At 44.9% G+C, this 15,112-nt stretch overlaps 2 protein-coding genes across 2 annotated transcripts; one reads left to right on the top strand and one right to left on the bottom strand.

The window, feature by feature from the left end:
- The first annotated feature begins 2,182 nt into the window (after positions 1 to 2,182).
- Positions 2,183 to 12,203, top strand: tecpr1a (tectonin beta-propeller repeat containing 1a). The gene is made up of 23 exons (XM_068754311.1): positions 2,183 to 2,407; positions 4,141 to 4,323; positions 4,400 to 4,522; positions 4,616 to 4,735; positions 4,886 to 5,060; positions 5,132 to 5,232; positions 5,777 to 5,878; positions 5,975 to 6,123; positions 6,254 to 6,852; positions 6,918 to 7,063; positions 7,178 to 7,333; positions 7,488 to 7,637; positions 8,023 to 8,168; positions 8,254 to 8,484; positions 8,673 to 8,766; positions 8,856 to 8,935; positions 9,057 to 9,113; positions 9,555 to 9,729; positions 9,907 to 10,042; positions 10,144 to 10,236; positions 10,345 to 10,451; positions 11,011 to 11,130; positions 11,305 to 12,203. Exons 1-23 carry the CDS (start codon positions 2,183 to 2,185, stop codon positions 11,452 to 11,454), a joined length of 3,618 nt encoding a protein of 1,205 aa, XP_068610412.1. The 3' UTR covers positions 11,455 to 12,203.
- Positions 12,204 to 12,996: 793 nt separating this feature from the next.
- Positions 12,997 to 14,318, bottom strand: bhlha15 (basic helix-loop-helix family, member a15). Its single transcript, XM_068754744.1, has 2 exons — positions 14,275 to 14,318; positions 12,997 to 13,650 (listed from the first exon to the last, which is right to left on the bottom strand). Exon 2 carries the CDS (start codon positions 13,570 to 13,572, stop codon positions 12,997 to 12,999), a length of 576 nt encoding a protein of 191 aa, XP_068610845.1. The 5' UTR covers positions 13,573 to 13,650; positions 14,275 to 14,318.
- Between the last annotated feature and the right edge of the window lie 794 nt (positions 14,319 to 15,112).

Below are 15,112 nucleotides of genomic sequence, written 5' to 3'. Positions count from 1 at the left end.
GAATATAAATGATGAAATTATCTATGAGTTTATTGATCACCATTGATCAGTGTGTAAGTGAGCTGGTCAACCTGACATAGCTGGCCGCATCATGCTTCGGAGTACCTTTCCACTGTGCTGACCATTGTAGTATTTGTTTCTCGACAAAATAAATCAAAGTAAAAGTCAGAGACTCTGCCTCCCGCCTCCCCCTGGCTTTTCTGAAAGCGTAATTACCTGAAGATGACTCGTTCAGCTTAGAATGTGTAGAATTTTGTTATGGATGATGATGTAAGACAATGCTTTTAAAGCAAATAAAAAATCTCACAGATATATACACTCCACCCCTCTGAACCCTCATATCTCTCCTCTGACCACCTCCCTTGCTGCCACCCTCCTCACTTCTCTCCCTCTCACTCAACCCTCCCCTCTTCCCCCTCTTTAACTCCTCCTTTTGTTCTATTTGTTCATGTATCAGTGTTCTTGGTTTTGCTGTGCTCATATTTGACATGTTTTATATAGTTCTTGTTTATATCCCTCACATATATCCACCCTGCTTATCCAACCACCCAACACCCTCAACACACTAACTTTAAGTCATCACTGACACTTGCCGATACCAGAAAAAAAGCTCACACACGATAACAAATCTTCTTTTCTCTATCACAATAATCAATAATGGAAGACTGAGTTGCTTTTCTAGTCATTTTTATTAAGGGAAATCTGGAAATCCTTTTTCAGACTGTTGCCTCCGTGACCCGGCCACCGGATAAGTGGTAGAAGATGGATGGATTATTAATATGACTATTATTATTATTATTATAAATAATAAAAATATATATAATAAAATGTATTAGCATGTTTCCAGACTGTCACATCGCCAAGAACACATGTAGCGTGTTCTGAAGTGCAATTCTCGGTTCCTGATTTTGAAGCGTTTTCTTTGAAGAGCGCCCCCGCGTGGACATTAAGGGCCGGGAATCCGCTGCAACTGGAACAGCCAATAGCAACGCAGAAGCAACATCACTTCCTGTTTCGTGTAGCAGACTGACTCCGGATGTGACCGGATGCCACCCCGGTTTGTTATTTAGCTCAGCTGTTCACTCCCACCTGCTGGATGAACAGCGACGTTTCACGGCTTATGAACGGAAGCTAAAGGTTTGTGTATTTATACTCTGTTCATTTGCTATTTCCAGCGAGCTAAGATCGTAAACCTGCAATAAACAACACAAGTCGGGTAGTGTCGTTCATTATATTATACTATTGTGTATAACATTAAAGCGTACAAATGGCCCCTTTCGCTTGAAGGACGTCGATTATTTTGAAGCTCGCGTCTTGCTAGTGTCGCTACACGCCTTGTTATACAGTAGCAAACCAGGAATAAACAATTATTACATTTTATTATACTGTTATTACTGTTAAATACTGACTATGATGTGTACTTGTAACAGCTGTAAAATGGTCATTAACATTTACATTACATTAGCTTGTTGTTCTTCACAGCCTGTGACGTTGTGGTGACTCCATGGTGTAAACAAAGAGCTCATCGATCATTGATCACCACAATCCATGTCCTGGATTATTAGCTGCATGCCAATTTACACTTGGTAGATTTGAAAAGACGCCCCTTTTTATTTCATTTTGTGAAATTTGTTTTTTGAAATTGATTCCATGTCTATATGGAGAACAATTCCATAAACTACGAGTTGTTATATGTAGTGTCTGAGTCAGGAGTCTGATTTATCCAGCTATTGGAATCCCAAATTAACTCCTTTTTTAAAGCAACTCACCCTTTTCAATAGTAATGAATAGCTCGAAGAAACTGACACGTGGATTATAAACACGACCAGGATTGTTCCTCTGGCGTGCCGGAGCCACGGAGTCTTGATCTTAAGTAGGCAGTTATAATCAAAGAGTGGGCAGCTATCCCACCAGAGGGATAATGTTCCTGTCCCTGAGGAGGAGAATTATTGTTATTATCGGCGCCAATTGATGACACACGATATTACATACTCCCATAGAGTCACTTCGTGAATTTATTCTGCTTATATGTTCACTCTTGTTTGGACAATGTGTATAAAATGAACCTGCATAACTTCATCTGACACACTTAAACAATGCTGCTGTGAATACTTGCGATGATATAGTTGATATTGTGTCATCATCCACTGTTCCATCTGTTCCGCAGCATCCCGCTGCAGCCATGCCCGTCTCCCTGCTCTGGGCGGTGGACGTGTACGGCCGGGTCTACAGCCTCTCCACGGCAGGGCAGCAGTGGGAGCAGTGCCGGGATGCTCAGCTGGAGTTCAAGCGGTTGACAGCAGCTCAGCAGTGCTGTTGGGGCATCGCCTGCGACAACAGCATCTACCTGAACGTCCATGCCTCTGACCTGTCGGTCCGCTACCAAGAAGAGACCTATGAGAATCAAGTGGGTCTCTTCTGTCATTTAGGGTGAAACCATAAAAACATTCTTTATACTTCTATTAGTTAAAAACGCCCTTCTGTTTTTCTGTCTGTCCTTTAATCCTTTCAGAAAGTATCACAAGTAAAAGTGAAAACATCGAGTTCCCCTTAGATTTATGTTAAGTGCAGCATCCTCTTCCTCTGTTGTTGACTTCAGTGCTCTCACTTCTGCCTTAAACACAGGTGAAGCATGTTGAACCAGTTTCAATCGTATATCAGATATCGTGATGGTAATAATCGACATAGCACTGAAATGGCAGGTTCAGGACGCTACCTAAAGCTTCAGCCTTCACAGTTTGCTTTCTCTATGCTATATTATGTATATTAGGTAAATTAAATACTGTGTGGCAACTGATCTTATGACTTCCTCTAAAGCAGGGGTCCCCTAACTACAGGCCGCCTCCACATTTGGCCCCCTGAACAAGACCAGAGACTTTTTTCTGTGACAAACCCGGAAAGGGTTATTTGGTTATTATTTATTTTATTAATCGTGTTATTATTTATTTCCTGACTTTTTTTTTCTGTGAAGAATGGGTTATTTGGTTATTATTTATTTTATTAATAGTGTTATTATTTATTTCCTGACTTTTCTTCTGTGAAGAATGGGTTATTTGGTTATTATTTATTTTATTAAAAGTGTTATTATTTATTTCCTGACTTTTTTTCTGTGAAGAACAGGTTATTTGGTTCTTATTTATTTTATTAATAGTGTTATTATTTATTTCCTGACTTTTTTTCTGTGAAGAAGGGGTTATTTGGTTATTATGTATTTTATTAATAGTGTTATTATTTATTTCCTGACTTTTTTTCTGTGAAGAAAGGGTTATTTGGTTATTATTTATTTTATTAATAATGTTATTATTTATTTCCTGACTTTTTTTTCTGTGAAGAATGGATTATTTGGTTATTATTTATTTTATTAATAGTGTTATTATTTATTTCCTGACTTTTTTTTCTGTGAAGAATGGATTATTTGGTTATTATTTATTTTATTAATTGTGTTATTATTTATTTCCTGACTTTTCTTTCTGTGAAGAATGGATTATTTGGTTATTATTTATTTTATTAATAGTGTTATTATTTATTTCCTGACTTTTTTTTCTGTGAAGAAGGGGTTATATGGTTATTATTTATTTTATTAATAGTGTTATTATTTATTTCCTGACTTTTTTTCTGTGAAGAATGGGTTATTTGGTTATTATTTATTTTATTAATATTGTTATTATTTATTTCCTGACTTTTTTTCTGTGAAGAAGGGGTTATATGGTTATTATTTATTTTATTAATAGTGTTATTATTTATTTCCTGACTTTTTTTCTGTGAAGAATGGGTTATTTGGTTATTATTTATTTTATTAATAGTGCTATTATTTATTTCCTGACTTTTTTTCTGTGAAGAAGAACGGGTTATTTGGTTATTATTTATTTTATTAATAATGTTATTATTTATTTCCTGACTTTTTTTCTGTGAAGAACGGGTTATTTGGTTATTATTTATTTTATTCATAGTGTTATTATTTATTTCCTGACTTTGGTTACTTGGATACGTGTGGCTGTCTGGAACACAACGCTAAAGGGTGCATGTTACCTTAAGCTGTCTGCAGGAAACAGTGACTTTGGACGGTGAGACTTTTGTCTTAGATTGGATTTGGTAGCAGGTTACTTTAATAGTTTGCTTGTGTGATTTATCATCTGTTAGCGATGGAATCCCGTCGGTGGTTTCTCTGACCGCTTAATGCCAAGTGACCGCTGGCAGTGGAGCGATGTCACCGGTCTGCAGCATCAACCTCAGGACAGCTTCCGGCTCCCCTCTAGCAGCTGGGAGTGGGAGAGCGATTGGTACGTGGATGAGAACTTTGAGGGGGAGCCCACAGAGAAAGGGGTGAGATAATCAATGTTCTGTCTTTGCTGATTTTTATCTTCTTTTATTGTAATGATGGAGGTGTTCATATCTACAGGGGTGGAGCTACGCCATTGACTTCCCTGCCACCTACACCAAAGACAAGAAATGGAACTCCTGTGTCCGTCGCAGGCGATGGCTCCGCTACAGGAGGTACAACGCCATGGACACCTGGGCTAAGGTGGGTGCTATACTGTGTTTGTGTGTTTGTGTGTTTGCGTAAAGCTTCCTGGTTATTCAACCATGCCTCTTCTCTTTCTTCGTGCATTTACAGATCCCCTCGCAAAAGGCGCCTCTACCAGATCCCTTCAGCGACATCAGCTGTGGCGGTTGGGAGATCACTGAGGAGCCCACAGGCCGGTTATCTCTGTGGGCTGCTTCCCTGCAGGGCAAGGTATACACGCGCATTCATGCAACGTCCATCTCAGCCTTAATCAGTGTTCATGGCAAAGATATTAAAGGCTTGACTGACTTGGAGTTTGCACAAATACAAAGATCTCTTTTTTCTTCTTGCGATGATCTGATGAGCTAACTTTCTGTCCAGGTGTGGTTCAGAGAGGGAATCCATCACCACAATCCTGAAGGCTCTTCATGGGAGGAGGTGCCCCTCCCTGGGGAGGTGGTCCAGATCAGCTGCGGTCCAGGGGATCTGGTCTGGGCAGTGCTGTGGGAGGGGGAGCTCATCGTCAGGGAGGGCATTGGCCGTGACTGCCCCAAAGGTACATCAGCTCACTGTTGGGAGGAGGATGTGGTTGATTCGTGTATTGAGAATCTATATTTTTCATTGCAGGTACCTCGTGGGCCGTGGTGGAGTCCCCCAGTGCTGATGTGGGAGCCACGCACGTAGCTGTGGGAACTAACGTTGTGTGGGCTTTGACCAAGGACTATAAAGTGAGGACATTTTGTAATGAACACTATGGACGCGCCCACAAAAAAAACTCAGCCACCTTTCAATTAAACAGTTGTATTAATGTGTTAACATTGACATTTTTAATTTTACTCCACTTATTTTCCTTTTTCCAATATATCTCAATTCCATGTTTGATCCATTTTATTAAACACTATCAACCTTTACTTAAATTATTGGCTTATAGTTTCACCCTTGAGTCATAATACTTGAACCTTGTACAAATATAATAAATTGGAATTAATTTAATTTGGTTTTGGATTTCCAGTCAAGTCACATGACAATGTGTGAATATTTTATTTTAACTACGTGATGTATGACTTTATTTCTGATAGATTAGAGAAAATATATTCTTAAAATGTGCTTTGGGGGGGTTAATCCTCTCCTTTATCTGGATGTACAACCCAATTCATTTATTGTATAATGTAGGGGTCACTGTAGGTCAAACGGGAACGGCTTCAACAATGAGAACTGGACTGCTTTTGTTATGCTAAAGATGCTCTTTCCTCCTGACTCCTGCTCTGCCAGGTCTGGTTCAGACGGGGCGTGAACTCCCACGATCCATGTGGCTCCAGTTGGATCAGCATGGTGGGGGAAATGGTCATGATCAACGTGGGACTCAATGACCAGGTGAATTCATGCTACATTGCATCACCCCCCCCGACTAGGAACTGATGCATCAAGCATCTTCCTCTCTGCTCGAGCTGCTTTTGGTGTTCCTTGCAGGTGCTTGCTATCAGTTGCGAGGATCGGGCGGTGTACTTCCGACAGGGCGTAAGCTCCAGTGAATTGAACGGGAAGACCTGGAAGGCCATAAACGTCCCCAGAGACGGAGACCGATCCCAGTCGAGAGCCAGCACAAACAGCCTGCAGAGGTGAAGGTGCCTCACTTGGACACGCATGGTTTTACACAGCTTCCACTCACCGTGTCATATAAACATGTCATATTAGTGTTTGCTGGGCGAGATAACAAAGCGTTCCTCTTTCTGTGCGTCTGCGTCACAGTGCTGGATGCTTCTTCTCCGGGGAGGTGCTCACTCAGTCGGCCGTGAGCGACGTGGAATCAGATACAGAGAAAGGATCTACAGACGTCATCTCTGCATCCCCAGAATCCTTTGTGGACGCCCCCACAGAGATGCAGCAGCCGTTGGAGACCCCCAAACCCCGCATCCCTAAAGTTACCAGTGATGGCTTCATCACTGAACTCGTCTCCGATGACGAACCGGCTAAGACCTCAAGAGGGAGCGGACCTGCCGGTCCAGCTGTACCAGAAGAAGAGGCCACATCCGGAGAAGAAGCGCTCCAAGCCCCTGGCGTTGGTGTAGTTCACCCCCCCAGCCAGTCTGGAGGTCCTCTTGACCCACAGTGGAGCAACGTGGATTTGGAGGAGGCGCAGAGCCAGCAGGCCCAGAGCGGAGCCACGCTGGAAGCAGCGGATAGCTGCAGCTTGTCGTCGGTGGCCACTTACTCTCTCGCCATGGAGGACCCATGCGGGATAGATGGCCATCCTCTGTGGGCGTGGGTCAGTGGAGGAGGCTGCTCCGTGGACAGTCACTCCCAACTCGGCTGGTTTGGCTCTTTGTGTGAGTTCAATGGGACGCCCAGTAATCACAGGTCATTATTATCGGAGTCCCAGAACAAATCACAAGATATCATAATTCCTCACCAGCTGTGGTCCAGTCGGTCCAGTCCATGACTCTGTCTGTCGCCCCAGCCCTGACGGCGGCCTGGCGGAGACAAATCTTTGAGCAGCTCAGTGAGAGGACCAAAAGAGAAATGGATAATTTCAGACACTATGAACAAGCCATAGAACAGGTACGAGCCGCTTGGGAGAGGCTGTAGCAGCACGCTACAGGGTGATTTGTCTCGTCAGCATTCTGTTTCACTTACTTATTCTCTCATCTGCCTGTTTGTTCAACCTCATTGCAGTCTGTGTGGGTAAAGAAGGGAACCATGCAGTGGTGGAGGGACTGGAAGCCACACAAGTGGATCGATATTCACTTCACGCTGGAGCAGTTCTCAGGACCAGAGGGCAACAAGGATGGCATCATTTTCATTTATTACAGCTTCAATGAAGAAAAGAGGGTGAACAAAGTGTGTGTGTGTGTGTGTGTGTGCGTGTGTGTGTGTGTGTGTCGGTTTCTGTCTGTGACTTCTCATGACTTTATCAGCGGAATATTGAATTCCCATTCCTCATCTTACATTAATACCTTTCTTCTCCTCGTGTTAATACTCACAGTACCTCCACGCCTTCATCAACGAGGTCACCATCCTCGTTCCGGTGCTGAGCGAATCCAAACACACTTTTGCCATCTACAATCCTGAGCGGACCAAACAGAGGTGGCCGATCAGATTGGCGGCAGCCACAGAGCTTGAGATGCACGATTGGGTGCGTATGGATTAACAGGAAATGCCGTCATTCCCAGAGTGCATCCAGTGCCATAAATTATTATTTACAAGGTCAATTAAGGAACTTTGCCAGGTAGTAGTGACCATAAAACATTTTGAATTAATGCCTTGTGATAAATGTGTGTCGAGGCTTTTTATTATATTGATTAGTTCCCTTGATCTGAACAGCTTCCGCCTTTGGAACAAACTTTGAATAAACCCAAATATTCTGATGTCACACTATCAGCCTTTAGGTGTTCTACATGCCCAACTAATAGTCTCACATTTGAGCTTTTTTTTGTATTGCCTTCATTCTGCCTGTTCTAATCTCATCTATCCCCCCCCCCCACAACCTCCCCTGTCGACCTTCACCCTTTCATCTGAAGCTTGCGCTGTTGAGCGTGTCATGCTGTGACTCCAGGGCCATCCAGGGTCCCCCTTCCAAGCAGGCCATGTGGTCTGTCACCTGTAAAGGGGACATCTTTGTCAGCGAACCCTCACCGAGTCTGGACCCCGTGCCCTGCGACCAGATGTAAGAAAAGCTCACCGAACGCTTCATGTCGAGCTAAAATACTGGCTGAGTAGGATAGAAAGCGTCCCATCTTGACTTGGTGCAGGTTCTGGCGACAGGTCGGAGGCCACCTACGTGTGGTCGAGTGTAACAGTGTCGGCATAGTGTGGGGGATCGGATATGACCACACCGCCTGGGTCTACAGCGGGGGCTATGGAGGCGGCTTCTTCCAGGGGCTGACCAGCAGCGCCGATAACATTTACACTCAGACGGATGTAAAGAGCGTCTACATCTATGAGAACCAGCGGTGGAACCCCGTCACCGGCTACACCAACAGGTGGAGTCCTCGCAGCAACGCGGATATTTATTCTCCCAGCGCTTATATCTACTGACATGTTATTGTTTCTTAATATTTAATACAAATAAAAGCAATCGTTTCTTCTACATCTCAAGTAGTTTTTGTGTGATTTGAACTGTAAAGTAAAGTTTTGACTTGTTCTGTTAAGTGTGTTTGGTTTATTTTAGGGGCCTACCGACAGACCGCTACATGTGGAGTGACGCGTCAGGACTGCACGAGTGCACGAAAACAAATACGAAACCTCCCCCCCAGTGGACCTGGGTAAACTACAGCTACAGACACGCACATGGAGGCATGTTGTGTAGCCAAAAAGCGACGTGCGTTTCACTCCTCATGCTCGCTGCTTCCAGGTGTCTGACTGGATCATCGATTTCAGCGTCTCTGGAGGGACGACCAGAGAGGGCTGGCAATACGCAGCTGATTTTCCAGCGTAGGTTTCATTCCTAAAAAGCCTTCGTGATGCATTCAACCGATGACGCCTTCGTAATTACATCCATTTATTTATTTGTCTTCTGCGCCGCCTCCTTTTTTTCCCCCGTCTCTCCACACAGGTCGTATCACGGCCATAAAACGATGAAGGACTTCGTACGTCGTAGGCGATGGGCCAGGTATTATAAAAAAGCACCACTCGCATATAAAGTCTCTCAAACAATATTTGTTCAGCGAGTACACGGTGGCTGAATGCGCGCTTGACATTTGCAGTTTTTGTTTTGCGTATTTGTGTAGAGTATTTGAGCAGAGTCTCAGAACAAAGTGACACAATCAACGCAGGAAAATGACATTGGCGCTTTCAAGCCTTCCGCGCCGTGGGAAGTTCTTCGTGTTGTAATAGATCGTATCAGTGGGCTTTAATTTCTGAAGGGAAAATTCACTTCACTTCACTTCTCTCTGAGGATAAATCCTGATCACCGCACGAATCATTTTACACACATTTAAAGAGCCGAGCTTAGTTTCTCCCCAACGCCTCATACTCCCGCAGCATCATTAGCTGTACGTACACGATTACATTTACAGGCACCTGTGAACGTTGAGTGTTTCCTCCTGGACAGGAAGTGTAAACTGACCACCACAGGACCCTGGCAAGAAATTCCACCTATAGCGCTGAGTGACATCACCATCCTGCCATGTGCAGCCCAGACCAGCGTGGACACGATTCCTCTCTGGGCCATCAGCAACAAGGGAGACGTGCTCTGTAGACTGGGAGCCACTGCCCTCACACCTGCAGTGAGTCACTGCTAGTGTACACAGCCATACAAACAAGTCAAACGCCGTCAGCCCAATGACCCAAAAACACCTTTTTCTGTCCTTGCTGCAACACCACATTATCCTTCCTCGCTTTAAGCAGCTTTATGGAATCATTTCTTCATTTTTAAACTAAATGTCCTCATGTTTGTGTCACAGGGATCCTCGTGGCTCCATGTAGGAACCGACCAGCCCTTCAAGTCCATCTCCATCGGGGCCGCCAGCCAGCTTTGGGCCATCGCCCGAGACGGTTCTGCCTTTTACAGGGGGTCTGTTTCTCCACAGAGCCCGGCAGGTCAGTAAAAGCTGAACAAATGATGAGAGAATTAGAAGCATTAAGGTTAGCTTTAAATGAGCAGGTGCACTGTATGGTATTGCTCGTATCTCCCTCTGCAGGAGACAGTTGGTACCACATTCCGTCCCCACACAAGCAGAAGCTGAAGCAGGTGTCTGTTGGGAGGACATCAGTCTATTCTGTAGATGAAAATGGTAAAGATATTACATATATGATATTCCTGATATTCATAGTTCCCCATCAACACATTCTAATTGTGTGTGATGTGGCTATTCTCTCTCTCTCTCTCTCTCGCTCTCGAGGCAACCTGTGGTACCGGCAGGGCGTGACCCCCAGTTACCCTCAGGGCTCCTCCTGGGAGCACATCTCGACTAATGTTCGCAAGGTCTCAGTAGGTCCTCTGGACCAGGTCAGTACCCGGATATCAGTCACTTTTTCACTGATCGCCGTCTATGTCAATGCCAAATTGATCCCTTTTGGTTAAGCATTAGCATTTACCACATCATTTTTGAATACTGATATTCAGACTTGCAATTGGACTCAAAAGCAGCACTCGCTGATGGATAAGTCTGTGAAACTTGTATTTACCTACTCAAGTGGGATCAGCGAGATACAGGCCAGAAGACAGGCACACAGTACCCAGCGAGGGACGAGCAAAGCCCGTAGTCGTGGATGGAAGTCGAGTTTATCAGGGCAGGAACAGAACAGATAATTGTAAACAGCCAGGAAAAAGGGAAGGCAATCAATCAATGCTGGAAAATCAGGGGGAGGGCATGCTGTGACAGATATTTGGAGCTTCTAAACGTGAAAGTGTGCAACTTGAATGACTGATTATATTATATTGTATTTCTGTCCTTCTACAAACTGGAGAAAATAATCTTCAGAACACATCACTTTGACGTTATTAACTATTTTGTTTTGCATATTGTTGAGTGGGTGATTGTTTTGTTGTTGCTGTTGGGGTAAAGGTGTGGATCATAGCAGACAAGGTGCAGGGTAGCCTCAGTCTGAGCCGCGGGACAGTTTGCCATCGGCTCGGAATTCAGCCAATGGAGCCTAAAGGGCATTCATGGGACTACGGCATCGGGGTAAGACACAAAACCAGCTTCACCGGGTCGGAAAAGTCTTTAAAAACACAGGCTTTAGTTGATATAAGTAGTACAATTAATTATGTTTAACCTTTTTAAAGTAACATTTTGTGCCAGATTGTAAAATAACAGAAAAAGGCGTCTGGAGCTGAGTTCTTCTCCCCCATCTTTTAGGGCGGATGGGATCATATTACAGTGAGAGGAAACTCTATGGAGCCGCCTCGCATCCGTCTTCCTCCTATGACACAAATGTCACCCCCTGCTCCGCCGAGAGCTGCCCCTGATGGGAGCATGGAGGGTGACGGTACTGTCCGGGGATTCTAGGCAAACACACGGTGTGCATAGGCAACCGAATTATTATGAGATTTGTAGTAAACCTAATTTCACTCCTGGAGAGGACAGCCTTTAGACCTCTCATCACATTCCATCTAAGCGATCCTAACTGCTGACTGAATCTGTCTCCTTTCTGGGGACACATATTAATAGGTATAATTTCAGTGTACAATATCATACATAAAGTGAATGTCCAAAAGTGATGTTTTTTTAAAAAAAATATATGTTTTTATAAAAGAACAAATTCTATATATTTAAATTGCAGTTGATCCGCCGCTGAGCCGTCAACTCCAGGAATAGCAGTGTGTAGAAAATCTAAAGTACGTTTCATCTTGCAGCCTGCAGGAAACGGGTTAACTTGAGTTCTGCCGTCAGGACAGTGTTCAGGCTTCAACGGCTCCAGATGCTAATCTGAAACATCCTGTGAAAATCTACAGCACAGACTTCCGTGAGATGTTTGTATCTGGACGTTTTTAATTTTGCGGGATATTGAAATGACCTCTTGAAGGCCGGCAATCCGATTTCCAATCACGTGTTCAAGCAACCTGAGTGTGGTGTGGTCAGGCACTAATCCACGATGACGGCTCCCTCTGTATCTTAATGGCCCGTTTGAATATGGTGCCGCATTTGGAATGTTTTAAATGAATGTGAAGTGAGAGCTGTTTGCATCATCTGTTACTATAGCAACGTAGTGCTTATGTGTTATGCATGGTCAAAATAACAGTCTTTGTCAATAAATAAATGGGTTTATTGATAAGAAATCCTCAAATTGTTTCTTTCCTCTTTTCTACCTCCAATGTCCTGCCATCATTTGGCCTTCCACACACACACGCACGCGCACACACACGCACGAGCACACACACACACACGACAGCATTTGGCCTTCCAGCAATTGGCACTCCACTTTAAAGAAGACGAGTAAATCAAGTTCTCAAATTGGCAGGAGATTGTCCTCGTCAGTTAATGAACAAACACCTTCTAGCTTCAACATTTCAATATTTAGGGTTGCTGCTTGCGTTTTTTTTTTTTTTTCCTCCTTCTTCTGGGTGTGACAGTTATGACTCGAGGCCACGGAGAGCAGGTTTCTCATAAGTGAGCACACAAGAAGATCACAAGATGACACAAAAGAGAACAAGTTCCTGCTACCACGGAGGCTGAGAGCTAACAGATCAGATCCTTCCTTTTGTGAGGACGGGAACAAATGAGCACGATCCGTTGCTGTTCCTAATTTCCAAGTCTTCTGTCTTTTGTGTCTGGTCCTCAAATCATTCCATTATTTACACGACAGGCCAAGTTCTCGCCAGCCCACCTCTGATTATGGTGCTCGGGTTTAATGTCAAAGGTCATTGATCAGGAACAGCGTCCCATTCCTGTCGAGAACACCAATTCTGAACACATCCGAGAGCAATGTGACTGGAAGAACTGGTTTTAGTTTAATATTTGCCACTAAACGTTTACCCGTGCCTCGATGGCAACCTTCCGGTGCCCCCCCCCCCCCCCTCCGGTTCTCGGAACAGCCTCCCCGACCCGCTGCTAGCTTTGCTGGCTGATGCTGTGGACGTGGGTGAGGTACTGGGTGAGGCCGTCTTCCCCGTCCTCCTCCAGGTGCTGCTGGTAGCATTGCAGCAGCCTGGCAGCACTGGCCTCCGATGACATCCCACCGGCAGGCAGGCAGGCCCCCGACATGTCGAGGACGATGGTGGTTAGTGATTTGATGTAGTTCTTTGCCAGGGTCAGCGTTTCGATCTTGGACAGCTTCTTGTCGGTCTTGACGTGCGGAATGGCCTCGCGGAGCGCCTGAAAGGCGTTGTTGAGCTTGTGCATGCGCTGGCGTTCCCGCTCGTTGCTCTCCAGTCGCCGGACGCTTCGCTCCTTGTTGCTGGAGCCATGTTGCCTGCGCCGCCGGCCTCCGCTCGCTCCTTGACGCTTGCCATTCCCGCCCCTCAGGGAGCCCCTCCAGGAGCCGCCGATCCGGACCGAGGCCTCGGAGGCCTCCGAGCCCTCCTGCTCACTGGAGCCCGGCTCTAGTTCCGTGTCCGGTTCTAGTTCTGGCTCGGGGTCAGACCAGGTCCTTCTGGAGGCTTTCACGGCCTTCCCTTTCGACTTCATCTTGCTGCGTCCTTCAACAGTCTCTCTTTCTCTCTCTCTATCTCTCTGTCAGTCTCAGATCTCACAGGTTCAATAGACCTGGAAGAGAAGATGGGGAATCCAGGATGAAGTATCAAAACCAAAGTGCCAAAGTGATATTTTAGCAAGAATTCAGGGTATTACTCTCCAGCCTTCTCCCAGTCCATCAGTAATCCCAAAATACTGAATAAACCTTTCTCCAATTCAAGCAGCCTCACATCCTGTTGTATCTAATCAGCCTATTGCAGTGTGAAAACACCACGATGTCGGCCTGTTAGTCTACGCCTCCCTTATCCCCGCGGCCCTGCGATAGTACTCCTTTCAAGGTTACACTCAAAAACGTAAAAAAAAACTAAAAAGCCAACATGGACCAGCCAGCAGGATTCAAACGATTCACCGCCACAGCTCAGCAGTCGTTTCACCTCCAGTTAAAATGTGAATATTGATCAATGAACATTGTTAAAGGATCCACAAGCAAAAAGGAAATTTACGTAAACACGATTATTATAAATCTGCTCATGTATAAAAGGCGTTTTACACAGATTAGAGCCTGTAAAGCAGGATTTGATCTAGTCAGGAAACTTCTCTACTCTTTATGTTCCCTAGTTTATTCACCCTAAATCCCCCCCCCCCCCCCCTCCACAACAGGGAATAAAACGGGACCCTGTCAGAAAGAGGCCTTACCTTGGACACGTAAAGCGTGATCTTCACCGTGCAAGCCGGTCCCTTCAACGCACCATCACGTCACGCAACGCGCAGAGATCCACGCAGCGCCCCGCGCAGCACCGTCACATGGAGCCACCTGTAGCTGACCGAGGTACACGTCGCGCTGCTCAGCCAATCACAGAGCCGCAGCGTCCCCCTTCCAGCTGTTTGCTCTGCGCCGAACGTCCCAACCGCTGCGCCTGCGACGGTGCGCGGCTTGAAAGAAGCGCCGCCTGGAACAAATACTCACATACTCACAAATACTCACAGAAGTACTCGTTTTAACACTCGGTCTAGAATTCTAGAACTACTAGAATGACCATAGCAGTCATAATTTGGATTATTGTTATAATGATCTAAGAAAAAAAATAGGTGGAATAGGTAAATAAAAAAAAAAAAAAGAACACATCATGATACTAAATTAAAACTATACTGATGAGTGTTTAATGATATAATGTCTCTGCAATGACAACTGCCAACTCGAACTGCAACAATTATCTCTGTGAAAAACAAAACGAATGCATCCTGCTTTCAAAACAGGTTGGACTCCTCATTAGACCTTAACAGTGGTAATTATTACCTATTATGAACATTTAAAACAGGTTGGACTCCTCATTAGACCTTAACAGTGGTAATTATTACCTATTATGAACATGCCAAAATGCTGTGAGGGGGCGGCCAGCCAACTGAAGACACTCCGCTGTTTCACACAGTGAACACAGGTAACCTGCACCCCCCCATGTGCAGCTCCTTCCACACACCACAGGTAACCTGCACCCCACATGTGCAGCTCCTCCCACACACCACAGGTAACCTG

Source organism: Brachionichthys hirsutus, chromosome 21 (genome assembly GCF_040956055.1).
Source record: "Brachionichthys hirsutus isolate HB-005 chromosome 21, CSIRO-AGI_Bhir_v1, whole genome shotgun sequence".
Classification (NCBI taxonomy): Eukaryota; Metazoa; Chordata; class Actinopteri; order Lophiiformes; family Brachionichthyidae; genus Brachionichthys; species Brachionichthys hirsutus.
This window is presented reverse-complemented; position numbering and strand designations above follow the sequence as displayed.

Coding starts and splice junctions, on each gene's coding strand:
- tecpr1a (XM_068754311.1), top strand. CDS start 2,183: ATGCCCGTCTCCCTGCTCTGGGCGGTGGACGTGTACGGCCGGGTCTAC. Junction 6,853..6,917: donor TGAGTTCAATGGGACGCCCA/GTAATCACAGGT, acceptor ATTCCTCACCAG/CTGTGGTCCAGTCGGTCCAG. Junction 8,936..9,056: donor TACGCAGCTGATTTTCCAGC/GTAGGTTTCATT, acceptor CTCTCCACACAG/GTCGTATCACGGCCATAAAA.
- bhlha15 (XM_068754744.1), bottom strand. CDS start 13,572: ATGAAGTCGAAAGGGAAGGCCGTGAAAGCCTCCAGAAGGACCTGGTCT.